Source organism: Podarcis pityusensis (genome assembly GCF_964106645.2).
Source record: "Podarcis pityusensis genome assembly, chromosome: 15".
Lineage (NCBI taxonomy): Eukaryota > Metazoa > Chordata > Lepidosauria > Squamata > Lacertidae > Podarcis > Podarcis pityusensis.
The window spans coordinates 12498287-12525487 of NC_138040.1; the positions used below are offsets into that span (position 1 = coordinate 12498287).

Consider the following 27201-nt stretch of genomic DNA (forward strand, 5'->3'; position numbering starts at 1 on the left):
GTTTTCTCTTCTTCATTATTAGCACTCTTAAAATATTCATCTCACATTAGGTCTTTTTTTAAAAAGTTATTTAACACAGGGAGGATTTGAGAGCAATTATAAAATTTAAGTTCAGTGGCAGCTTGGGGAGGTAAAGGCCCAACAGGACTGTCCAATTAAGTAGTGCACAAATTGCTGCCACTATTGCCTGCCCTCTGCTGGGGCTGGGCTGGGCTGAAGGGTGGAAGTACTTGAAACAACCAGTGCTCCTGCTGTCTCTCATCAGCCAGAGGCTTCGCCCAGGCCTCGTGGGCTGGAGCTGGAGCCTGAAGTGTAGCAGGTCCAACTTCCATGGGAGGCAAACTGGAAACACTGATGCCCGAAGAGGCAGAGATGGGAGGAGTCTGTGCACTCCAAGCAGGAGAAGAGCTTTGACCTGGCGTTGAACCGACAAGGCCAAGTCAAGGCTTTCACTCCAGCCGTCTGAGTAGAGGAGCACCCCTAAGGGGAGATGTGACCAGAAGGGTCAATGCTGACTCTTTGCCATGACCTCCACAGTGCTGTCGAGATTCAGCTGGCAGGCTCTGGTGGTGGGAGAAATAAGGGGGATGAACTGGGGGATCCTGGGTTGGAGGGAGGGGGGGGGTATCCTATCTGTACTGCAAATGCAGTCACTTTGGAAGAGGGAGCAAGGATGCCAGCTCTCCCCTCTGACCTTCCGATGGAGCTGGAAGCTGGAGAGGGCTTTGATCGGCTAAGAGGGGAGGCTGAATAGAAGGTTCAGAGTGTGCATTAGTGTTCACACTATTTCCACAAGACAAATGAGTCTTGTGAACAAGCACATCCTGCCCCATCTTTGAAAGCTTGGTGGGAAGGGCGGGAAAACCTGTTGGGGCATCTTCATCACTTCGACGCCGTTACAAACTTCTTGCCCTGCTCCCTAACTTCTGAGCACTGGGTCTGCTGCTGAGGCTGTCTGAATAAGTATCTCTTTCATATTTCCAAGCAAGCGCCTCTGTCTGCATGTGCTGGGTGGGAGTAGAGCACTCTGACAAGGACTTCATGTTGGACCCACTCAAACTGTATTTCTACGTGTACACACATCTTTAACTACAGGTACTGTCTGAAATAGAAATAGCATATTTGGGAGCATATTGCAGGATGCTCCTACAGCCAATCGAAAGCCGCGCCTTGCTTTCTGAACATTTCGGAAGTCGAATGGACTTCCGGAACACATTCTGTTCGAAAACCAAGATATGACTGTATTTTCTCAAAATTTTGCCCCTCTCTTATATTTCTTTTTCTTCTTCTTCCTCTTCCTCTTCTTCTTCGTCTATTACTATTATTATTATTATTAGTTTGCAGGAGCACATCCTTGGCAATGGGACCAGAATCCAACCTGCACACTTTCCCTCAGCCTCCAACTCAACCAGCTCCACTGACATCAGCCAGTTTCTGCTCAAGTGCAAACTTTGTTCCCAAGAGGTGAAGCCTATTAACACCCCATCTCTTAAAGAGGCACTTGGCAGCCGTGCCATGAGACACTCTTCTCCATCACCCCCTGAACTTTGCCAACCCTCTGCCTCAGGGTCCTCCTCTAGCAGATCCTACCAGTCGCACCCGGCTTAAGTCACAGGGCCCATGACAATTTTTAGGGCCCCAAGACTTGCAAATTAACAAGGCTTTCCTGGACTAAAATCTGCCAGGCATTTTGTATTATTACTCACCCACCCCACCAACATCTACATTATAAAATGAATAATGACTAAACCTTTAGTCAATAAATTCCCAAATCCCTGGAAAACATTATATCGTAAATGAAAATGTTGGCACTCATAATTATTCATTAGGATATGTATATTTAATTTAGCTTTATTAAAGGTTAATGTCAAAGAAGCAAAACAGTTGCAGAATAAAGTATGAGCATAATTGTTAAGCCTATCTCCTTGCATTAAACTCCAAAATTTGCTTAAGCCAAGATGAATGATTAAAATGTCAGCAGCTTTTGAATATTGTTTTGGGATATGCTAAAGAGGCCACACAGAACAGACTTCTTCACTTTAATTCGTATGGCTTCTATTAAAGAAAACTAATTTAATAATCCCTGCTATAAAAACTCGGCCATGATTCTGCTACATGCCAGCCCAGCGACTGCTACGCTTCAAACCTAAAAATGTAACAAGCTTCAAAAGGTATGTATTTGGGAACTCAGAATAATTCCCAAGGAGGGCCCTTTTAAGTATTATTGTACAAACCTTGCAGTGGTATCTGTTAAGGAAAAATTATTTTAAAAAACAAAAATGATTTCACTAGAGCATACAAAAATGAAAACCTACTAAAAAACTACACTTTGGTTATTAACTCTCTTACAAGAAGAATGAGACACAACGTTTGAAAATAGCTGTGAAGATAACTTAAACACCCCCCCCCCCATATTCCACTCAGTGCCAGAAATTTGCACTTAATATCTCTCAACTGGGAACAAAAATAATCAAGTTGCTGGGGAGCAGAATATCCCAACCAGATGTGAGGGTGTAATAATGTAAAATTATTTGGGGGACTGAGAAGAGAAACAATTGCTCCCTGTGTTGATACCTGGGTTCGAATCTCTATCCAGAGGTGCGAATTTACTCTTTTTCTTTCTCCTCTAACACAGGAGGAACGTCAAGAAGTCTACCTCACAAGGCTGTTGGCAACTTTATAATTGCTGAACAAGACCATGAACACTGGAAATGTTACTAAGAAATTATTGTGTTCCACAGAACATGGTTGAGTGTACATCTGCAGCTGCATCACTGGGACAATCATCACACACGTTGAAAGATTTTGCCTTTAACAGTAAACAGTAAACACCCTGGTTAGCGGTGAGAATTTCTGTGCCTGAATGCTCAGATTCATCAAATAAAGTTTTAGAGCAGTGAAAGGTAAAGGTAAAGGTAAAGGACCCTTGGACGGTTAAGTCCAGTCAAAGGCGACTATGAGGTTGCGGTGCTCATCTTGCTTTCAGGCCAAGGGAGCCGGTGTTTGCCCACAGACAGCTTTCAAGGGTCATGTGGCTAGCATGACTAGACCGCTTCTGGTGCAATGGAACACTGTGACGGAAACCAGAGCGCATAGAAACGCCGTTTACCTTCCTGCCACAGCGGTACCTATTGATCCACTTGCACTGGCGTGCTTTTGAACTGCTAGGTTGGCAGGAGCTGGGACAAAGAAACGGGAGCTCACTCCATTGCAGGGATTCAAACTGCCGACCTGCCGATCGGCAAACCCAAGAGGCTCAGCGGTTTAGACCACAGCGCCACCTGTTCCTAAACTCAGTAGCAATGTAGACAGGTGAGCCCTGGAAACAAGCCACCATATCTGTATTTGAAGTGCTGTCTGGTCCAAGTCCAGTTTAAACCTAAGGAACCATCAGAAGGGGAACTGGCAAGGTTGCCCATTAACACTTATCACCTGGGCAGCAGACAGAGTAGGCACTCAGGCCACCTGCTCCCAGTCTTCCCCAAGACAGTGATATCAATTTTATTTTGATTCACATTATTTGCATATTTGTAGATATAAATCTGTACATAAAAATCTGCAAGCACAAATTTGTTCTCTTTCTGGGTGCTGCACATGTAGTTGCCTCACTACTGTGAGTGAGGATGACCTGGTCTTCTCCAATTCACTGGGAAGAGTCCCCAAAGAATCAACACTGCCCAGAAAGCAGAATTCCATTCCTAAGCCCTACGTGAGTGGGTAACAGGGATGCAGCATTAACTGGGCAACCTGCCAGTACAAGGAGGCTGGCTGCCCATTATTCTGGGAGCTGCTCTGCTGCTGTTTTCACTCCATTTTTGAAAATTATGTTCTATGATCTTCCTGTTTCCAGAGAGGTAGCCATGTTATTCTGCAAAAGAAGCAAAGAATCCTGTAGAACCTTAAAGACTGACTAAGAAACTAGTTATGACATAAGCTTTCACAGTCATGAATATAATAAAATTGTTGTTGTTGTTGTTGTTGTATTATTATTATTATTATTATTATTATTATTATTATCACTACTATTATATCCCACCCATCTGGCTGGGTTTCCCCAGACACTCTGGGCGGCTTCCAACAAAATACTGAAAATACAACAAAACATCAAACATTAAAAACTTCCCTAAACAGCTCTGCCTTCAGGTGTCTTCTAAAGGTCAGATAGTTGTTTATTTCCTTGACATCTGATGGGAGGGCATTCTACCGAGAAGGCCCTCTGCCTGAAGCATAACTGACAGTTGTAGATATATGCAGACATGGGGTTCGGGATGGAATTAAAAGTTATGAAGTCAGAAGGGAAGGGAATGCAACATGGACAGACTGTGACAATTCAATGAGGGCCGGACTGTATGCAAACAAGTGACCCTTCACAACAAGCAGTGACAGGCAATAGAAAACCACAGGGTCCATGTTTAGTAACTTTTTCTTGTTGAACCATTAGGTTTACGCTATAAATGGTTCTAGTCACTACCTTCCACACATTCACATACCTGTGGTTTATTTATTTTGGTTTTATTTTATGTATGTATTTGTTTGGCAGTGATCTATAATTGTATATGGTCTATGTATATTGCCATCAGATCCCATTTGATAACAATGTATTTTGCAGAATCCTATATAACCTTCTTGGGGGGGGGGAATTAATAACAATTATTAAAACAAACAACTTGCCAATGCTGAGCTAACTAACACAGGCAGTAACACAGAAAGTTACCATCTCACGCAAAGACCCACATTAACAGAACCGAACTTCTCAATGGACTGCAACTCATTCTTTCTGCAGCTGTTTTTGAATCACTTTACTGATGGCTTTTATTGTTCTTTTTGTGTATTACTTTTTTATTGTATTTTATTATTCTTGTAAGTTGCCCCAAACAATACATGAGGAAGCACAGGCTTCAAATTTTTTTAAAAAAATAAACATGCATGTATTTTTCTTTGTCCTTTAAGACTAGCATATGCCACTAACATTAACCTGGAAAATCCTGTTTTATTCTGAACTCAAGCCTTGTTCCCAAGAAAGAGAGAGGGTAGTGGACTAATAGAAAGGCAGATGCATTTTAGAAAAATGCTCTCCGCCCATGGGACACACCCTTTATTCTCCAACGTAACTGTTTACAAAGGGAACATTGAGGCTGACCCTGCCCTTCTCCTCCTCCCTTCACCATTAGGTGAAGGGCTCAATGCACCCCTTGTGAGCCTTGCTTCCACAATGACATCATGGGTCCACGTGGATTACTTTGCGCTGGGGCACTCTAGGCTAATGTAATCATATGATTACATAATTAACCCAGCTGTCTCATTAAAAAAATCAACTGGAATTCAGGGCATAATTAGTCATACAGCAATTAGCATGCTGATGAGCAAAAATGATGAAAATCCCTCTAGATGGGGAGTGTGTGGGGACCACCCATGCCATTTCCAAAAAGAAAGTAAAACCCATCACGGCTGAACAGGACTGGGAGCAAAAGAAAGACCAGATCTGGATCCAGACCTCCAGTGCAGGTTTTGCAGAATGCCAACCGTGCTTAAAAAGGAAGGGTGAGGGTGAACACACAACAGAATGCCCTATAATCACCAGCAGAGAAAGGTAGAGGAACGCAAGGGGTGGGTGTCATGAGCCAGAGAGGCTCTGTGTCATCCTAGCAGGGTTGGACCGAGAAGGCAGAACAAAACTGACTGACAAAGAGGTTGGTGGAGGTCAGTTTTTAGAGAGGTGTGGCAAGGGTCAGAGAAGCTTAATATGAAGAAGGCCGGTGAGCTGCACATAGAGATATAAAGCTGGGGAGGGAGGAGAGAGAGAGCAGAGAAAAATGTGGGTCTCTTTTGGCAATGGTGGAGAACTGGGGTCATTTCCCCTCCGTAGGCCAGCAGAACTGTCACTTAGCTCTCAGCAGAGCATCCTCAAACACCTGCCCAGCCGTGGACCTCTCTCCCCGTGAAGGGGTGGAAGGGCTTGATAGTGGTGTTCTTCTGCTGCAGAGTGAAAAATTACTTGCTCTCCCCAAAGTTTTTAGATCTTGTTTAATTTCATTTTTACTTTTTAAAGTCTCTACTCCTTCTGTGTCTTACACTGATTTTTATTATTTTAATGGGTGGTTTTTAACAGTATTCTTGGTTTTTCCTTTCTTTTCAAGATTCCTGCTCTTTTGTCTGAATGCAAACTGCAAGGAAGCCACTTTATTTTTTTACACAAAGCAAGTATACAGGCACACACAAAATAAAGTCAAAAGCCACAGCTGGCCTCCCCCACAGCCCGGCTGCCTGTTCACCTGTCCTCTCTGTGTTGGTGAAAACTCCTGCTTACTGTGCCCTCTTCCTCTTGGAGGTGGTGCAGATTTGAGGAAGGGCAAGTGAATGAGCATTTCACCCAGAGTCCTCTGAAATCTGAGTTGGTGTGCGGCTAACTGCAAGACTGCTCTAGTCTGCCTTTCAGAGCTCTGAACAACACGGGAGCTTCTCTGCACAGAGCATACATCTGATTTTGGAACAATGCCTGTATGCACTCAGAGCATAGCATCCACGGTCCTCTCCTGGAAGACCACTGTGCCACCTTTGGCAAAGGCAGAGTTTCTCTACATGGAGGAGGTTTTGCAGTGGCAGAATGGCATTCTGGAAAACGTGAACTCCAAACCACATCAGGAGTTAGAAAGGGCTCCCTGGACTCCACCAAAGGGACTACCTCCTCTTTTGCTGAAAGAGAGAGCAACACAGTGGAAACGAAGGAGCAGAATTTGTTCAAAAAGGATCAGAAGGCACATCTAAGCCTCTCTTTGAAGAGATTTTGCATTAAAGCATAGCTAATCTGTTTTTTCTCTTTTTTTTATTAAAAAAAGACATGACGTGTAAAATGTTCATATGCACTAAAACAGAGGTCTCTGAACCAGAGCTTTGCAGCTGCTAGCAACCCCATAATCAGCAGTGTAATATCTGCACAGAACTGAAGCATGCCCTCTATGGGCACAACTTCAATGCAACGAGACTGGCTATCTTTATTTATCCTGTTAAATTCCCATTTGCCACGCAGTAACTCATTCGTCTCCTGGTGGTGGAAGGGGATTGCGACAATGGGCTGAGGGTGGGGGGGCAGGTTGGGGGAAGAGAACCAGAATACTAAAACAAAAGGACTTCATTACAGGCCGGTAACACTGACAACAGCCAGACAGCCAGTTATGAAACACGAGCAGAACCACAGAGGCAATTAATTTTTTATACAGCTGGTAATGCGCTTCCGAAGGTTTGGCTCTAAAAATAATTCATTCCTGACGCTTCAACTCCTTTTCGGAGCGGCTGTATCTGCTCTTCCAAAACCAGGTCTCCACGCAAAAGCGCTCAGTGATGGGTTTTCTTTCGAGAAAACGCCCACAGAGAACAACGGTTCGGTCTGGTGGGGGGGGGGGTGGAGGAGAGAGAGGAAGAGATAGAAAAGAAAGCGTCCTCCGGCAAGTCCTTTGAAAACGCACTGTTTGGTTTTAAAGGCCACTGCACACCATCAGCAGTGCCACAAAGCAAAAGGGAGTTCTTAAGTGTCCCTTTATTTTGCCCCCAGGACGTTCTGAGCAATGTTCACAGCACAGAGAGGCCTCAAGAACACACTCGCCACCCTCCCTCTCTCTCGCTTATGCCAGAGAAGAGCAATGCCTCAACTGGTGTGGATCAAAGCAGCACCTTTTTCTGAAGGCCAGTGCAGAGCGGAGGGCAGAATGCTAGCCTTGGACCCGAAGACACCCAGCCACCTTCAGAGCAGTTACGATTCCTTCACCCAACCTTACAGGATTCATTGGGAGGAGAGAACGAGAAGAACAATGAAGCAACTTGCACGCCAAAAGGAAGCAAGAACAAATTGTCATAGCAAGTCCTTGCATATCCATCCACAAATGAAATTGCATTTCAGACCAAATAAGAATAATTACACTGTGGCTTCTGAATATTCAAACGCCTTCCGGTATAATTAATTCATTAATTATTCCCCAGAAAAATTAATAAACCCACATCACCTAGGGCTTTCTCGCAAGGAAGCTGTACCCCGCCTCCTGATGCAGCCAGCCCGGTGACAGAAGAGTGATGGCCCTAAGGCCCAAGCTCCCCCAGGACTTCTTAGGAAGTGCAATAGAGAGCATGCTTTCAAACACTGGCTACACCAGGCTCTCCTCTAAATCAACCCAAGCTTCCTTTAATATGCTGATTTTTATTGTAAAATGAGACTCACCCTAGAGACTAAATGTTTGCAAAATTGTCCTCTCTCTTGCTAACAGGGAGGGGTGTTCTGGGCTGGGATCATGGTGCATGAAGACAGGGGTTCAGTATTTTTATCCTTGCACCATTTCCCAGTTAAAAAACCCCAAGCTACCCTCATTATTTGTTTATTTCCCCAGAGGCACCCCCCCCCCCAGCAAAGACATTATGAAAACCTGTATTCCCATACATACACCACAATTTATAACAGTATATTATCTACAAAACATGTTTTTTTATTGATCCACAAGTTAGCATTCTTACAGATCTGGAGTAACAGAGTTTGGGCTGCAAGGGCAGCCAGAACTGCTTGAGTTAGTGAATGTTATAAATGAATCCAAACGAAGATTTATTTTCTGGAAATAATGACAAGCCAAGAGCTGCTGTCTAAACAGCAAGTGTTTTCAAAAGTGGGGGTGCGGCTACTCTTTAAACTAGTAAGTCACTCATCCGGGGTATTGGTAGGTACTTTAAACAACTGAGGGCACAAATCTGCAAAGATAAAAATGCACATGCTAATTTATATGCATACATTCCTTTGGGCTAATTTGAGACAGTGGGTAGCTGGGGTCTCCCCTGCCACTGCTCTCTGCTTACAGGCAGCTGAGCACTCTGCAGTTTTTGTTTTTTAATTTAAATATTCTTTAAAAACATCGGGGGGAGGGAATGGGATAAGAGATCCAGAGCCCTGCACACAAGTCCCAGGGTTCAGCACTTCTGGACCATCCTCTACCAACACTCCAGCCATTTAGCTAGAAACATGGTTTTAGATAAACAGCTTACTGGAGCTTTAGAGCCGGGGGGGGGGGGGAGAGATGATACAAATACTGGCTCTGTATACGACCAAAGTACCACAACAATGTTATATGTGAAAATTCAGAAAAGCAAAGTCCCTCAGAAACAGACACATTGCAAAAATTATGGGAACAGGTTGAAATGATTCCACCGGCATCTTTGTTGAAGGATACCATAAATTTCAGAAAAGAACTGGCCTTCCATGATACAATAGGATACAGGAAAGAAGTTAGGTTTTTAAAGGAACAGAGGTAGACTATATATTACTACCCAGCATCATCACGTTAGATGTTAAGCTTTCTTGTCCGATAGTAGTAATAATAATAATGTCACACAAAGCAAAACTCCTAGGGCTTGCTCTACAAAAGGAAGTTCCGTGTGCACAAAGTGACCTTTAACACCAAACAAAGAATTACAGGCTCAATCCATTAAGAACTCCTGCCACCTATTTCAATAAGAATATGGAAGGTAAAGATTCACACAAAAGTCCTGTACATTTTCATCAGTGTAAATAAGGGCTCAAAGTTAAGTTACTAAACCATCTAGGCCAGATCAGACAAGAGCTTCTACCTTGACCTGACCCCTACAGGGTGTCCGTGCACAAGTGCAGCCATAGCTCAGTGGCAAACCACATGTTTTACATGCGATAAATTTTAGGTATAATCCCCCAAATATGGTAGGGTTACTTTCTGAAACCCTGGAGAGCTGTGGCCAGTCAGAATAGACAATACTGGGCCAGATGCGTCTGATTTGGCATGAGACGGACTTCCATGTTCTAACATTCCTAAAGGTGCACATGTGTACAATTCAATCTGTGTAGGCCCAGAATCACTCCAAAGTCTGGGCTTAGGCTCATTACATATAATTCTTTGGTTTATGATTGTGTACATTGGATGCGTTTTCTCTGTTAACCCAGTCTGTCAAGACTGCAATCAGTTTTCACGTAGGGCATATTCTAGCTGCAGCTGTTTCCTGAGCCTTATTATGGGATAGAAGAGCTGTCCTTGCTCTACCAGTCAGTCTAGAAAGTGAGTTTGCCTCCTCCTGCTGGTGAGGAGGCAAAAGATTGGCAGGAAGATGACTAATCCAACCAGAGTTAGGTGCTGCCCCATATTTTAGGAATGCCCTTCAGCATCATCCAGCAAATGCCCCTAACCACTGGTTCCCTGGTTAAGGAATTCTCCCAACACTCAAATCAAAGCTTTGAAACCATGGAGTGTAGATTGTTGAATACCAAGAACCAGCTCTTTTACATTGCTACGCTACTAATTTTAGCTATAGATATAAGCAGAATTTACAAGAATAAACAGAGTGGCCTAAAAAGCCTTTTATAAACTATGGGTATGATAATGAAAAGAGAAAAAGAAAAGAAAAAGGAGAGCCTGGAAATCAGAATGCTAGGAATAAAAGCCAAACACACACAGAGAGAGGAAAAATCATGCTTTATAATTATAGACAACCATGTAATAGAATCAGTCCTCATTACTCGCAATACATTTCCCGATCATATCAATTTTTGAGCCTGGAGAGCAAGCTCAGAGGAAGCACATGGCTGATGGTTGCAGCATACATTTGGTGTGCATCCTTTCCGACAAAGTTTCCAGTCTGCCTTATATTTGCCCAGGCTTTTCCTGACCCATAAAATTGGACTGTGTTTTATGTGTTTGAATATGCTTTATTCCTCTTTTATATGCTTTTCTGTGGTTTTTTTTTATATTGCTGTCCCATTTGTTTTAGGTTGTGTCCCATTTGTTTTAGGTTGTGTTTTTATTTTAATCACATATCATTTGGGTGTTTTTTTTAAAGACAGTACACCACGGACGCGGGTGGCGCTGTGGGTAAAACCTCAGCGCCTAGGACTTGCCGATCGCATGGTCGGCGGTTCGAATCCCCGCGGCGGGGTGCGCCTGCCAACCTAGCAGTTCAAAAGCACCCCTGGGTGCAAGTAGATAAATAGGGACCGCTTACCAGCGGGAAGGTAAACGGCGTTCCGTGTGCTGCGCTGGCTCGCCAGATGCAGCTTGTCACGCTGGCCACGTGACCCGGAAGTGTCTGCGGACAGCGCTGGTTCCCGGCCTATAGAGTGAGATGAGCGCACAACCCTAGAGTCTGTCAAGACTGGCCCGTACAGTCAGGGGTACCTTTACCCTTTACACCACTTAGAAGTTTTTGAAATATTTTGCTGTATATAAATGCTTTTAAAATAAATAAAACAAATAAGAGGCAACATGACCAAGCAAGCGGACCATCCATACCCAACATAGCTTTCAGAAACAGCCTGGTCTTGAAACAACGGAATGTGAGCAAACGCTCCAGTGGCAGTAGAGCTAGTGATCCGGTTGAGGTCCTGGTCTCACCATGGGATGGCAAGATGAAGACACGATTGTTCCTAAGGGTCCTCTCCAATACTGCAGGGTCCATAGTGCCCTTTAGTTTACCAAGGAGTTGTAGATGATGAAGGAGCAGCACTTTGGCACCTGCATTGCATCTTCAATGAGCCATCGGGGGGGGGGGTGTTATTCCAGGTGGTTCAGAAGCTAATTATACCCAAAGTGGGCCTTGGCCCACCGGGTAACATGCTGTGCACTGTTTGCATGGCACTTGGATGATAAAGTCACTCAGCTCTGTAGTGCCTTGGATACAGCAGTATCTAGTTGCTGTGTCTAACGCAGCACCTCCCATACCAGACCCAGAATTTTGAGATGTGATGGGCTGCCTGCCTGCTCCCATGTACACAATGGCCTAGACATTTGCCAAGTGTGTGATATTTGGCAACACGTGAGAACATACTCAGTACCTGCAACCCGCCTGTGGAATGTATCCCCATCACAGATTCTACTGCCACCAAACCTGATGTGTTTTTAGAACCATTTAAGAATCCATTTATTCACCCAGGTCTTTGGCTGAACTGGCTGTGGAGCTGGGCGGTCTCCCCTTTCTGACTTGTCAAACAGCTTTATGGAATGATGAATTTGTTATGTAACTGGCTTTATTGTGTATCTATTTTTTGTATTGTAACCCGCCCTGCGGTTATTGTGTAATCAAGAGTGGGCTATAAATTCTCTGAATCTGGTTATCTTCAACCTTTTCACACCAAGGACCCACTTTTAACCAAAACATGCCATTGGGGACCCATTTCTTTTTTTTTTTTTACCCATTTATTTGTATGGTCACAGTGCTCTTGTTGCGACCCACCTTGGATCAGGCTGCAGCCCACCAGGGGGTCCTGATCCAGCAGCTGAAGACAAGTGCTCTAAACAAATAAACAGTTAATCCCAGATCGTTCCCTGAAATGCTAAGCCAGTAAACCTCACTTACGATTTCTTCCCATTAGAAAGTATTGCAGCGTATTGATTGGTGAAATACTTCTCAAATACACAGCCAACTGACAGGCAAAGGAGAAAATGCCCGCCAGGACATGAAACTCCAGACATCATTTGCTTTTCATAACAGGACAATAAGTCTGCATACCTGGAACATCAATTAATCTCTTGTAGACATTCAAGAATGCTGCCTCGGCTTCTTTGCTTCTTTTGCCCAAAGCATCAATCTGGAAAATAAAAGGGGGAGAAGAAAGGATCTTCAGATCAGTTATAGAGGAAGAAAATACTACCACTTACACAAGCAAGGGTAAATTTATGACTTCATAAACATTTCTGGGGATGCCAGTTCATGTCTCCTTTAAAGCTAGAAGGTCAGAGCTCCACATGAGAACAGCAGGATTGGAAAAACATTTCCAGTTCCTTAGTGTGGGCATCAGATTTTTATTTTTTACTACCAGCCTTTTACAGCCAGATCTGGTTCCTGCAAAGAGGAGGGTGGAGTGAGGAGGCAGCAAGAGGAGGCAGCAAGGAATAGGCATTCCTAGTATCTCAGACTGTCCAGCAAGCCTGATTCATAGACACCCTGCAGAGTGGCCTGTGGCTGCTGTGACTTGCTTGGCTGCTCCTCCTACAGTTCCTCCTCCTTGGCCAGAGCAATGCACAGACCTCTCAAACATTGTGTCACCAGTCCTAGATCCACTGGGGACTAAAGTCCTGACATTTGCAGGCTGAATGCACTTCTTAGATTTAGAGGTGCAGGCAAACCATCGTTATTGTGGCTATTCCTTTTTTGGGCATATTTTTTATTCATTTTCAAGAATAATATCTAGGTACAGAATAAAAAATATCTTCAGTAGTACATATGTTTGTCATTTTTAAGCCAGCAACAGTTATGGCAGAGGTTGAGGAATGCCATGCATCAAGTAACAATAGAACAAATAACTATTCTGCGTGCGCACACATCCGTTGCTATAGCTATCCTATGTGCGAATTTTGTTGTTGCTAATGAATCTCCCCTCTGGCATAAACTACTAGGTAGTCTTAAGCAAGGTCCTCTCTCTCTCTCTCTCTCTCTCTCTCTCTCAACTCTCCCATATGTAATATGGGTATAATTCTGACCTCGCTTACAGGACTTTTGTTCACACCACAGCATGATAATGAATGTGAAGAGCTCTCAACACATGAAGATGCTATACAATGCTAATAATTATTGCTTCCTTCTATATTTGAGGAGATGGGCTACCTTGATGCCTCCTGCTTTTTCCAAAGAAGCCACAGCAAAGTGGTTGGCACTGAAGCATTTTGTAATTTCAACATTTATTCTCTTATTAACAGAGAAAGCACATCTGGTTAAAAGGTGTCAGCAAGCACAGAATCTATGCAATGTACCAGTTTCAGGGTTTGTTTCACTCTGCTCTAGAATTCTAAGAGACGTCATTTTTACTCTGTTTACAGTCTCATTTATCATGACTTGCAGTGGCTTGACAGGAAATAAGGCTATTTGCAATATACTATCCAGGTTGGGTAATTCCTCTCAAAAATTGCTTTGCACATGAGACTGGTGGATCAGTATGAAGGAAAAAGCAGAGCACCCTAGTCCAAAATATCCCACAGACCTAATTGCTTCCTAGGCCTCTCTGCTGACCATCTTCTCAATCTCATCCAACCCAGATTGGTCTCCTAGCTTTAGGCCTTATCTCAAGTCATCTCAAACCCTCCCCATGTCCCTGGCCCCTTCATCCTTTCTCAGGTTCAACTTCTTGTGCTCTGTGGACCAGAAGACCGTTAGATACTGATGCGCTTTGTGCATATCCATGTCTTAACATTGCCCTCACCGCACATGTTGCCTATTCTGGGTCTGGCAGACACAATGACACAGCTGCCTTCCCGGCAAACTGGGACCTTAGGGTGAAGGGTGGGCAACTGATTGATTGATTGATTAAAGCAGCAATTGCAAGCAGTTGTGAAACTACCCTGTAGCACCGCATGAAGCTCCAAGCGGTAACTTTGCCCATCTTTTTCAACCTACACCACCCTGCACAATCGAGCAAGCAAACCCAGCAAGCAATGCGGGAGCTGTGGCCCAAGAAGCGAGATTAATAGAGACAGTGACACAGTTGTTGCTTCAGAACCAGGCCTGCCTCTCAACCAAGCCATTAACATGTCAGCTTAGGAAGCGATACATCCTAACAGCCCCATGATAAACAATGCATGCTCTAAACCATTATGTAGCACTTACTGGACAGGTACAATATCGGCTGCACCAGGATCAATAAATGCACCTTTTTGCTTTTAATGCCAACAGCGAAACCTACATCATGAACTAATAGGCTGCAGCGTGTGCTTTATTTATCTCAGCAAAAAGGAAAAAGACAGCAACTTTCTACCAAATCGTCTTCTCTGGATTGAAAATTAACACACAAAAGAGTATAGCTAATTTCCAGGTAGTTTTAAAAACTGCGGATACAAGCTATAAGTTGGCTACCACTACAGAGAAGGTCGTATCCTGAATACCCAGCAAATGAACCACAGATAGCACTGGAAACTGAGCAGGTCCTCCCCTAATTACAAAAAAGGGTAGGCTGGGAGGGTCATTTAGCAGAGGCTTGACAACCATATGTCAGGAGTGCTCTGATGGTGTTTCCTGGTTGGCAGGGGGTTGGACTCGATGGCCCTTGTGGTCTCTTCCAACTCTATGATTCTAAGTGTCCTGATCCTAAACCATTTAGGGTTTGGAAATACAACAGAGTCCAGTGAAACTGGCATAAAAATGGAGCCAAAAGGTCCCAGACCTGACCCCAATCAAAACTCTTTGCTGCAGTACTTGGCACCAGCCAAATCTTTCAATTTGTCTACTTGCAAGGCACCTGACTATAAAGAGTTTCAGTCTTCTCAAAGACTTAACCATTTGCAAGCTTAAAGCAGGAGTTTTAAAGGCGATCCATGTTATTCTTTTCTTTTCTCATTTTAAGGATTTGCTTTTTGCTGTCATCACTGCCACTTCACAACATTCTGGAAGGCCCCCCCCCCCCCCAATTTCAGTAGCTTGGGTCTACAAGGTAGGCACATGCCTACTGCTGCCAGAACAACCTACCACGTGTCTACACCATTTATCAACTGCTATGTTTCAGAGGGGAGCCATTTGGCTGAGGCAGGACGCCTCCTCTCTGGTACGGAAAGGAGAAACGTGCCATTCTTCCACCTCTAGGACAGCCAAGCCTCTTTGGCACTCCATCACCAAACTTCAAGGTTTTCACACTTGCTGACTCTACCGCCACTGCCCAGCTTCGCCCTCCTTTCAGGATATGAGTAACTCCTGTCAGTTTCACCTCAGAGTTGCTCACCGCCTTCAAAGGGGAATCACATGGCCCACAATGATTTGGTTGGCATGGCACGAGGTACCCATGTCACTGGCTCACAGCCGCCGCTGGCTTGAGTGAAGCAGCTCCTTGGCTCCGTCCACTCTGGGCAGACCATTCTGCAGAGAAGGTGCAGAGGGGCACACTATCCGCCCTTTGTACACAGCGCCAGTCAGATACTTTCAAGAGGAAGAACTCCAGGTCAGCTGGGTATTTCCGAGACCTCTCTGTGAAGCCAACAGTCAATTCACAGAGAGGTTTCTGGAGTGGAAGGTGTTGCCCGCAAACTGATTGGGGAAGCAGATTAGGCAGCAGTCTTCTGACATGCCCCAAATGCATAAAACTGCCAGTCAGTGCACTTGGAAAATCACAAAGAAAACAAGTTCTTTCCAGGACACAGTAACCTGCAATTTGACATTAAGTCTCTTCTAAAAGGGACTGGGGGGGGGATGAGGGGAAAGACCGGCTTTTTTCAACCCTTTCACCCAAATGAAATCATGTGAACTCTTTATGCATCAATGCCTGACCCCCAAAACCAGAATAAACACTCTGTACTCCTTTCCTACCCCTAAAATCCAAGTTGCACCCATCAAATCTTCTGTAGCCCAAGCCCATCACTGCCACCGCCCCCCCCCCCAAATCTCATCAAGGCACTTTGCTTTTCTCATGCCCCCTTATTCCCCTGTTCTCTTTGCCTCCCACCTTGGAGCCGAGTCCTTACAACCTACAGCTGATCCAATGCCAGAGACAAGAGGAAGGCTCCTTCCCTGGCCATCCACAACACACAAGTTGCTGCTGCCATAGGGAGGAAATTAAAGGGTATCTATTATCCTGGAGGACATATTAGATTTGCTCCAGATTGTTTGGGTTTTATCACAATGGCTGAGTGAAACCTTTTAATCAAAAGGCTGCAACTTTTGAAGCCTCAATCAATGAAACAAAAAGCTGTAGATTTTGACACGTGATTTCCACGATCTGGAACAATTTGTAATAGCTTTGCTCAACGATCGCTTCTGGGAGCGATCTGGTGTGTCCCCCTCCCCCCCAGTACATTGTTTCTGACCGCAACACTGCATTTATTCGACAGCAAAGTAGCTTTGGGTCTTGAAGAGGTTAACTTCTGGAGCACCTGGCTGCTCGCCAGCCTCTCTCCTCGAAATCGGTGCTAATGCAACAGAACAAGAAGCGCCCAGACTGGCCATGATTAATAGACTGCTGAAGACACTGCTTTCCACAGAACACACACTTTTCATTCCCCTGCTTCCATAGATCATGGACTTATCCTCAAAATATCTGACTGAAATTGAATTTGGCTTCTCTCTCAACCGTTCATTTCCTATGTTATGCAAGGTTATATCCTTTTTCTGCATGAGCAGAACCAAACCAGCTGCAGCTCCTCAGAAGGAAAATGTGGTTCCAATTACAAAAGCTGGCCTGGATATTGAACCACAGTTCAGATGCTGCTCTAATTGAGCCATCATGGAGCAAGTCTAAAGTAAAGAAATTGGATTAATTAGGTTTGCAAAGTTCAGCGTAAGGGATCTTGGCAGCGGGATGGGGGCACTAAATAAAGCAGGTAATGCTATGAAAGGAAGCAAGGGAGGTGATGCCTTGGCTGGAGTATTTGACATTCAACAAGCTTTCGGGTCGCACAGAACTCTTTTCCAGAAGTAGGTTTTTGATAGGGCATTCATGCCCTACGAATGATGACATTCACCAGGTAATCCAGCATAGTCTGGTTCTAAATGAGTAAACTGTATGATCTGTAACAAGCAGGAAATGGGACTTAAACAAGGGGTTGTGCTTATTAATGCTTGGTAACTGGGGCTATGCAAGACTGCGGACTTTCAGAACCTGTAAGGAGGGCTGGAGAGAGGAAGGCAAGCGCACACACTGTTACACCATCTGCTGCTGAAATATTTCGAAACAACAGAGGCTGCTCCTTCTCTGCCTGGCCCCCAGCCCAATTTAACAACGGCTATTAGCATCTATAAAATATAAATATAAAATTTAGTATACACAGCTGCATCCATGAGCACCTATTGTTTTGGTGTGCCTTACTGGCTGATTTGGCACCAGGGAACCCAGTCAGAGAAACTAAGTTAATTAGTGGGTGCCACCCATTCATGTCCTAACATTTTCACCTTGTGCCTCCACGTTAAAAATGACTGAATGGGTTTACCTTTAAAATCCCCTTGCCTTATCAGAATGAGCCGGCACAGAAAATGCACAGCTGGCCACGTTATTTCAGAATATCTGCCCTCCAGCAGGCTCCGGATTAGGAACTCCTCTGTTGCTCTTGGACAGCCCTGCTATGCCACATGAAAAGAATACGGATGACCTCAGGAAATCCTTACCCAGTCTTAAAAATAGCTGCTTAGTGACATCACAGAATCAGGTTTAGATGCTCCCTTTTCTAATATTCACATTTCTTTCTCTGTCTCAGAACAGTCAGTCTAGCCCAGGAAGCTTCAAAAAGCAGCAGTCATCAGCTTATATAAAGGGCCAATCCCACCGGAAACCTTTCTGAACTGTGTTCCGGCTGCGTTCCTTTTGAACTGTGAAATTCAATCGTATGCATGGAGAGTTGAGCTTCCCTCTTATTTGTTTTCAGAAATTGGTGGAAGTATAGATCTTGATATTAAAAAGAGGCTAACTGTATTGAACTGTGCAGGGATAAAATTCAACGATAGCCATCTAGCCAAGGTGGTGTGGTTAGAGTACGCAACTAGGATGTCAGGAATTCAAATCGCTACACAGCCATGAAGTTCACTAGGTGAATATAAGAAGAGCTGGGTTCAAATCAGACCTTAGGCCCAGTTGATCCAGATTTCTCACTCCCTCACTTGCCAATCTGATGCCGCTGGGAAGACCACGTGCAGGACATGAGTGTAATAGCCCTCTCCTGCCCTTGCCACCCAGTGATTGGTAGCATATAGTCAATACAACTTGTGGGAATTGTTCCAAGGCTAACCTACCTTACAGGGCTGTTGTGAGGATAACATGGGGGTGAGGAACATGATGCCCTGCGCTCCTTGGAGGAACAGTAGGGTTGCTTAAAGCATGCAAGCAAACCAACCAACCAACCAACCAACCAATAAATAGATGACAACAATAACATGCAGTTGGGGTGTTTCAATCAAGCTCTTCTTCAAGGGAAACGGGTGGTAGGTGTGCCATATTTGTAAAAGAGTTCCACAATTTTCTAAATGTCTCCTCAATGAAAACATGTGATGCTTGTCTCCCTGTCTTAACTCTAAACTTAAAGAGAGCAGAATACACCAAATATTGTGCTGCATGAGAGCAGATGCTGCTTATTTACAGGGCACGCCTATGTGGACCCCTTTTTGGACCCCTTACCCACTTCCTATGAACTGCAGCCCCTAATGTCAAATTATACACTATGGAGCTGGCTCTTGGTATCCACTGCTAGGGGAAGTTGGGATCACTATGTCAGGGAACAGTGTGGACCATCCTGGGTGTAGCTACCACCCCCTTCAAAGGGAAACTAATCAAATCTGCAACTCTGGCTCTTTTAGCAGTACAATTTCAAAAATAAAAATAAAATGGGCTAAGCTTTTTACGAAGATTTTTTTTACTGAAAATGTTTTACCATCTCCTCTTGGTTTTGATGCATTTCACTCTTATTGCTGATTTGGTTTAATGAGTTGGTGGGGGAGTTGTCCTATTATTATTATTATTATTATTATTATTATTATTATTATTACTAGCAATATGCCAGTTTGTGAAATATAAACTTGAAAAGCAGTCTTGAAATAGAAGCAAATTAATGAGTTAGGAATCAACAGCTCTGATTCCTCCCACCAGCAACACCCGGGCTCTGGGACAAACTACTCCTGCCCCATTGTGGCCTTCCAATGAGAAAAAAGGTTGCCCACTTCTGATCGTGTGTTTCAATCACTTCTTTAGAGTGCTATTTTAACAGATACAAAGAAAAAAATATGATTGCGCTCAAAGGTAATCCTCATTAATGTAATACAAATTAAATTATGCTCTCATAAGAGGGAATCCCAGTCCTTAAAGGCAACACACACCACCTTGAAATAAAGGACATGAGAATAAAAAGCACAAACACTTACCTCGCCCTGGAAACTTTTCAGTAGTGGAGCTACCTGTTTGCGCAGGTCCTGGAAGATAAAAGCAAACACACACCCATTAAGAAACAGATCACTAAAAAAGCAGCAAAAAATGCAACTGTTTGAATGCATTTGATGTAAATTCCATCAGTTAGTCTTGCAGCACTTCTACCAATTTTATCATATTAGCTGAAGGCTGATTACATTTTTAATCGAAACACTGCTACGAGCAAGGAGTTCAGCAGAAATCCATTTTTAACTGGCTTATGATTCCAGCCTGATACACAATTACGGTTGTCCCAAGGGAGGAGAATTAGTTAACAAAAGCCTGTAGTAATGTTGGATAATCAGTGAACTCCTTCAGTCTAACAACTCAACTGAAACAGTGCAATGAATGACTAATGGGATGTAAAACATGTGTAGCCACATGGAAAGGGATCAAGCTAGACCCCTGTTTGAAGCACAGCCTCCTCCTGACGAGCCAGGAATTGGGCATCATTTATTTAGATTTACAGCCTTGCCTGCTCCATGGGATTTACGCAGCCCTGCTTAAGGAGAGGGAGCACACGTCATTAGCAACCCCCTTGCCTCTCTCCAAAATCCCCACCTCCAAGAGGAGACAGGCCTTCCTTGAGCTTTTGCGCAAGGCCTTTTAATGCCCAGCCCCCAAAGTTGACACTATCGTAACTGTAATTAAGAGAATCTACGATAGAAAATCCTCAAGCCAGAGAACAAAGAAACAAAGCAAAACACAAATAAAATCACCAAAAAGAATGGTGGGCAAAGAGATCAAATTGCAGCTAATAATAATAATAAAAATGATTAGGTGCCCTAAACTCTGACACCTTGAATGCATTGTGTGCAGAAGCCAGGGGTGTAAATTACAGAGATGAAGAACATTAAAATAAAAAAGGAACATCAGAACATGCGCCGGGCCAGTGTTTCAAGGGCCCAGATCCTGAATAATTTAGCTGATCTCACTGGGCAGCTGGTTCCATATCTGGAGAGCAACACAAAGAATGCCCCAACCACAGTGGCCAGCAGCCCAGCCAATGCTGGAACCATCAATAGGTTCTTTAAACTGGAGCTCAATGAGATATTACCCATGGAGCCCTGGGGCTGAGCATGTGAAGTTCTTGACTAAGCCTGCCCCCTACTGGAGGTTGGTGTGAGGAGCCGAGACAGGCTGGAGGTTTCATCCCATAGACACCAGGCCTGGTCAAATTGTATTATTCAGTTATTGAAATACGTTCAGCTTGACTTTGTGCCCCAAGGCAGCTCGCAACAATAATTAAAAATGCAATAATAAAACAACGATATAAGTTTAATTATACGTATAGACCCATGTCCCCTTAAAGGGACAGGGGAACAGGCTGCCCACATTATTCAGCATCCATGTAGCCATTTTCCAGGTCACTTGTGCCTAGGAAGAATTACCTTTGGCTGACCAGGCAAAGACTCCCATTTTATCCTTGAAGAGACGACCTCTCCCTTCTCCTCCTATCAATGACCAACAGGGGCACATGTGGATAGCACAAAAGGGCTATTGTCTTCATGCCTCACTTGAGGGCTTCTCCAAGAGTCTACCTGGCTACTGTTGAGAAGGCCAATGCCTTTAAGTTCTGCTTATGGGCTTCCCAGAGGAGATAACATGGTGTGTCTTCTTGTGTCCCCTTGCAAGAAATTTTTGGGCAAGACGGAGCCCTAACTCTCACTGAAAACATACTGCTTTTACCTCCCTCCCCATGTCCCTTTGCCTCCCAGGAGCAAATGGGCGGCTTCAACACTTCCCACTGTGGAAATGATGCACTGATGGGGGCTTCGCTGGTAGTGGGAAGTTGTAGGGGAGGGGAAATGGGTGCAGAAGAGAGAACAGGTGGGGAAAACCCTTCATGCACATAATTGTTGGTTCTCTCTGCTGCTGATCTGAAATATTCTTCTAGATTTATTGCTGGCTGTTTTTGAAAATTCTTTATCCAACCATATCCCTCAATTTTATACCACTGTCAGCTGCTATTTCCCCTTTCTTTCAGCTAAACTGGACAAACCAAAAAGGAAGGAAGCCGCAAGGCGTGATGCATGAGAAATCTGTAATGTTGGGAGAACAATGAAGGCTGTCTGATGATTTGGGTCGCAATCAAAAACTGGAGGAGGAGGAGAAGCCAAGGCCAGCCTTCTGTAGCAAGTCACTAATCACACATTAGAGCTCTGAAACTCTATGTGGCACTGAACACTTGAACAAACAAGTATTTGTTAACACAAACGACTGAAACGTTCCAAGCACTTCTTCGCAAATTAAACTGGTAACATCGTTCCTCAAAAATATCTCTTGCTGCTTGCCACAAGAAAGCAATGAACCATCATGGTCTAAAAAAAAAGAAGGCTTGCTTTTTACAGTGGGTTGAAGTCAGTCTCTCTCTCTCTCTCTCTGTTTCTCTCTGTGTCTCTCTCTTTAACAAAGCAAATGTTCACACACACACACACACACACACACACACACTCCCTTCTCCACCAAAAAAGGAAATTATAATATATGGAGATGTTTGACGGCACGGATGAAGAATCTGTGGCCCTCAACATGCTGTTTTACTCCGACTCTCATCAGTCCCAGCCAGCACGCTCAATGGTCAGCGATGACGGCAGCTGGAGTCCATCTTAAGGACCACAGGCTTCCCATCTCAGTTTCTTGGTCAAAGGAAATGTGACAACACACAGTTTTTAGAAATTGAGACTATGGCAGGGAGAGAGGAGGAGTTTAACTTTTCCCCACTGCTGTGATCTCGACACTCCCAACAGCCATCCTTTCAGTTCACAGAAGCACTCAATTCCCCACCACAGAATTGCACAAGTCTGTAAATAACACACACACACACACACACACACACACACACATAACACACACACACACAAATAACACCCACCCACCCAAATACACACACACCCTCCACTACTGAGATAATACATGTGCAATCCATTACTAGCATTTAAAAATCAGGAAATCCTGCTGAAATCCAAACTGAGTGGAAGTCAAGGGATATCAGAATAACCAATTTTTAAAAAGTATTAACAGAGGGAATCCAATCATCCCGAGTGAAAACCAGTCATCCAAACATGGGAAGCAGTTTTCTACCTAGTCGGATTGTTAGTCCATCTGAGCCAGTGCTGTGCACTCTGACTTGCAGATGTCCTTCGAAAGCTTTCCCAGCCTGCTACCATAATCTTTTAAGATGGAGATGCTACGGACTGAATCTGGGGCGCTCAAGGTTGACACCAAAAGGTGTGTCTTTTAAGTTTTACGTTGTTACAGGCCAGCCTCTGCTGCCAAGCTGAACTTGTGACTGCAGGCAGGCAAATGTTCAATGTAAGTAGCTGAGAGGTATCGAAGACGATGGGGAAGCTATAAGAAATAAATGTAAGAAACCAGTCTCCTCCACCTCCCAGACTCATCAGTCAGTACCACTCTGCCTAACCCAGGCTTCCTCAACCTCAGCCCTCCAGATGTTTTTGGCCTACAAGTCAGATGGTCCCTAGCTAGCAGGACGAGTGGTCAGGGATGATGAGAATTGTAGTCTCAAAACTTCTGGAGGGCCGAAGTTGGGGAAGCCTGGCTTAACCATTCACCTAGCTTCCACAGGTGACCAGGAATTCCATGCTGATGACCAAGCAAGCGGGCCAGTGGAGGAGGAGCAAATGGCTCGGTCATTTCTCAGCCAGCCCACTTGGTAGACGGCACACTTTTTACTAGCCTGCCAAGAGGTGGATAGCCTGCTCATTCCTTCTAGCTGTAGAGGTCAGTACAGTGGTACCTAGGGTTACAAACACTTCAGGTTACAGACTCCGCTAGTCCCGAAGTAGTACCTTGGGTTAAGAACTTTACTTCCGGATGAGAACAGAAATTGTGTGGCAGCAGCGCGGCGGGAGGCCCCATTAGCTAAAGTGGTACCTCAGGTTAAGAACAGTTTCACGTTAAGAACGGACCTCCGGAACGAATTAAATTCTTAACCAGAGATACCACTGTATGCATATATTAGGGGCACTGTAGATACAAGACCTGTTTGGAAGAGAGGGACTGACAAAATGATTCGGTGCCTTGATTCCATACAGCTGATTCTGTCGCAAATTATTCAAAAGCCACCTAACAATATAGATTTTGCACCTTCTGTTTCAATTTCACTATCATGGGTCAGGTGGACAACTTCACCTTTTTGCTTTCTGTCAACAGCTGTGGAGAACATTTTGATCCCTAAATGGTCTTGCCTGCTCTATGGTTGTCGTCCCCCCCCCCCCCCGTATGTGTATACACACACACACACAGAGAGAGAGAGAGAGAGAGAGAGAGAGAGAGAGAGAGAGAGAGTTTGTCTTCCAGAATTCTCCAGCTATTTGCAGCCCTCATTTGACAAAATGACCCTCCGGGGATCCTACGACCTAGACAGGGTTCTCATCCGTAAAGTATTGTATCTGTAAGCAAAATGAATTTGGAAGGAAGAGGCTCCTGGATTCCCTGACTCTGCCGTGGTTCATTTCTCTCTCTCTCTGCAAACGTCCTGCACACTGGCTGGAGAGAGTTGGAGTACTGATGAGGAGGGGGGTGGAGAGAAGCAGCCCGGTCACATCAGCGTCAGTGACATCATTAGTTCAGCTGTCGCATCCAATTGTGGAGCCGGCTCATCACGCAGGAGACGCTCCAGTTTTCTGACTGTCTACCCCTTTTGCATTTCCTCCCTTGTTAGGAGACATTTAATAAGGAACTAGCAAGTGACCCTACACTGAAAATTGGCCAAGGCTGAACATTATGATTCCAGATGCTTTCTGACAAGAACTTGAGAGCAACTTATCGAGGAGGGGAGGTATTTTGCTCTCTCAGGCCACATGAAGAGAAGAACCAGCATGTACTGAGCATACACTACCTCTTTAAAACGGAGGGGGACGGATGGACGGCAGGAACACACCATTTCTTGGAGACAAAATGCTTACAAAGGGTGTGAGCCAGAGTTCCCCATAATTCTGATAGCTTGACATAGAAGCGCACGTTCCCCAAGGCATTTAAAGCATGGCTGGAGAAGTAAATGTTCACCCGCAGAGTTGTCCTTGTGGGTCTCTGCACGAGTCACTCTTTTGGCAGAGGCAGAAAACAACTCAAGCAGAGAGGTGACGGGTACTCCTTCTCAGAGCACATGATTCTGCTGGGTCTTTGCATCAAGAGCAATTGAATCAAAGGAGGCTGAATTTATGGAGCTGAGGTCAGAGCAGCTACGGTAGTCACCGAGAGATACAGTGGGCAGCCTCTGCGTGGATGGGTATTTTGGACTTTCAGGAATATTTCAAAGTTTGTTTATTCTTGTGATGTGCTTGTCATTCTACTACGGAACACACAGTTTGCTTATTAGTGCCATAGGTTGCTGAAGAACAGAGAAGCATTTCCTGCATATAAATTCATAACAAGAATAGAGCAAACAGCCTCCACGTATTGCACTTTTAAAAAAACCCAAAAAACCACCCATAGAGACAGCAGCTGACTGGCTGTCCCAAAGAACCAGAGAGGGAGGGTGTTAGTTGCCTTGCCAGCCCAATGTAGTGAAAATAAGGGATAGAATTTAAACAGAAATGAATACATGGAGCAGACAGAAGGGCAGTCATCCTGGCCTCCCTCCCCCCATGAATGTTTCCCTTTTATATAGTCAACTAAGTGAAATCCCAGCACTCACCACCAAGTATTTAATGGCAACAAGCTCCCATTAATATTAAACCACATGCTAAAACAACCTGGCTGCTCAATAAATACACATTGTTTTGCTGCCCATAAATGGGGCAGGCCTTTGTGAAGAGTGCATCTTGGGAGAACTATATGATCTTCCAGAACATCTATTTGCATATTTACAGGTCAAGAAGAAAGGGAAGAGTAAGAAAAAGCAGCAGGCGGCACTACCCCCAAGGCAGAATGAACCACTGGGCCGTTCATTATGTGCCCAACCAGTCAACGATCAATTCATTTACTGAAATACTTATTTCTAACAATGAGTATATAAACTGCCCTCCCCAGAAATCTATTCCATGCTACAGCAAAATAAAATTACACTATTTTTCAATTACATCTCTGTCGCTAGCTACTTCTTCTGGCTTAAAAAAAACCAAACTTAACTTTTACATTAGCAGAAAAAGAGCACACTGGTGCTTTAAGAATTTTAGGCCACAGATCTTGTGAAAATTCCATTAGCTTTAATTATTTATCAGAAGAAGATTTAGATTACTGTTCCTGACCTATTTTTTCCGGCGCACAGGCCCGCCCAGCAAGGAAATCAAAGAGAATGGCATTTGCAAATAACTTACTGAGGTTGAGCAAGTCTGGTTTTATAAGTATGAATCAAACAAGAAACATGTGTCAAGATGCTATACACTTGCTTCTGGAACAGCTGTATGGTGTTAGTGTTCCAACCTTGTATTTTGACATCAAAACTGCATTGTCAAGTTTGCTCAGACACATCTGGGCACTCCCTCCTTTGTGCTTCCTCCAAAATCTCCAAGTTTTGAGTGTTCAAGTCAGAATGTTTCAGTTCTCTGTGGAGAAACTACCAGGGGTACATTTGCCCACATATGGAGTGAATGTAGTTGAATGATGTTTTGTAAAAATCAACAAAACTGTAGTACAGTGGACGCTTGGGTTGTGAACGTGATCCGTGCGGGATGCACATTCGCAACCCGCAGTGTTCGCAATCCGCGTCTGTGCAAGCGTGGGTTGCGATTTGGCGCTTCTGCGCATGCGCGAAAGCCAAAACCTGGAAGTAACCCATTCTGGTACTTCCGGGTTTCAGCAGTCCGTAACCTGAAAAAACGCAACCTGAAGCGGCTGTAACCCAAGGTATGACTGTATATGAGATCCTGATAGTACCTCCAACAGCATATGCCAGGAGTTTCAAACATAATTCGATGGCAATTTTATTTATTGAAGGTTATAATTTTGGAACATTATGTTGATGAACAAACATGCTTGTGGATGGAAAGTTCATGCAGGAGATATATTTAGGCAGAACTGGACCCTTTTATGTCATGCTGAAATTGAGTGAGACCTACACAACTCAGAATGAACATGGCTTAGATATGATTTGAAATTTAATGCAGGTTGTTGATTTCACTATGCAGATACTTGGAAGAATAGGTAGATTTATTGCTTACTTTCATGTATTTTTAAAAATTAAAAAGTAACCATCTTGGCTGCCCACCAAACACTCTCACACACATAACGGGGTGGGTGGGTCTGAGTTTCAGGTGCTTATCTGGCACCAGGATTGCTGTTGCTACTGTCACTACATGTTCCCCCAGTGCCAACACAGCGCTAAGGATGTACAAAAGTAACCTAAGCTCTGGTCCAGGGGGACTTGTAGTCTGAGGCAA

The 27201-nt window shown here is 44.2% G+C and overlaps 1 protein-coding gene across 8 annotated transcripts in view; it reads right to left on the reverse strand.

Moving 5' to 3' along the window:
- The window catches only part of CUX1 (cut like homeobox 1), a 265277-nt gene that overhangs the window by 123325 nt on the left and 114751 nt on the right, over positions 1 to 27201 (reverse strand). For all 8 annotated transcript variants that reach the window (XM_080982751.1, XM_080982750.1, XM_080982749.1 and 5 more), the window contains exons 3-4: positions 19813 to 19860; positions 12502 to 12580 (exon numbers count right to left, since the gene is read on the reverse strand). In XM_080982751.1, coding sequence (XP_080838877.1) covers positions 12502 to 12580; positions 19813 to 19860 — 127 coding nt within the window. The remainder of the gene's footprint in view (positions 1 to 12501; positions 12581 to 19812; positions 19861 to 27201) is intronic.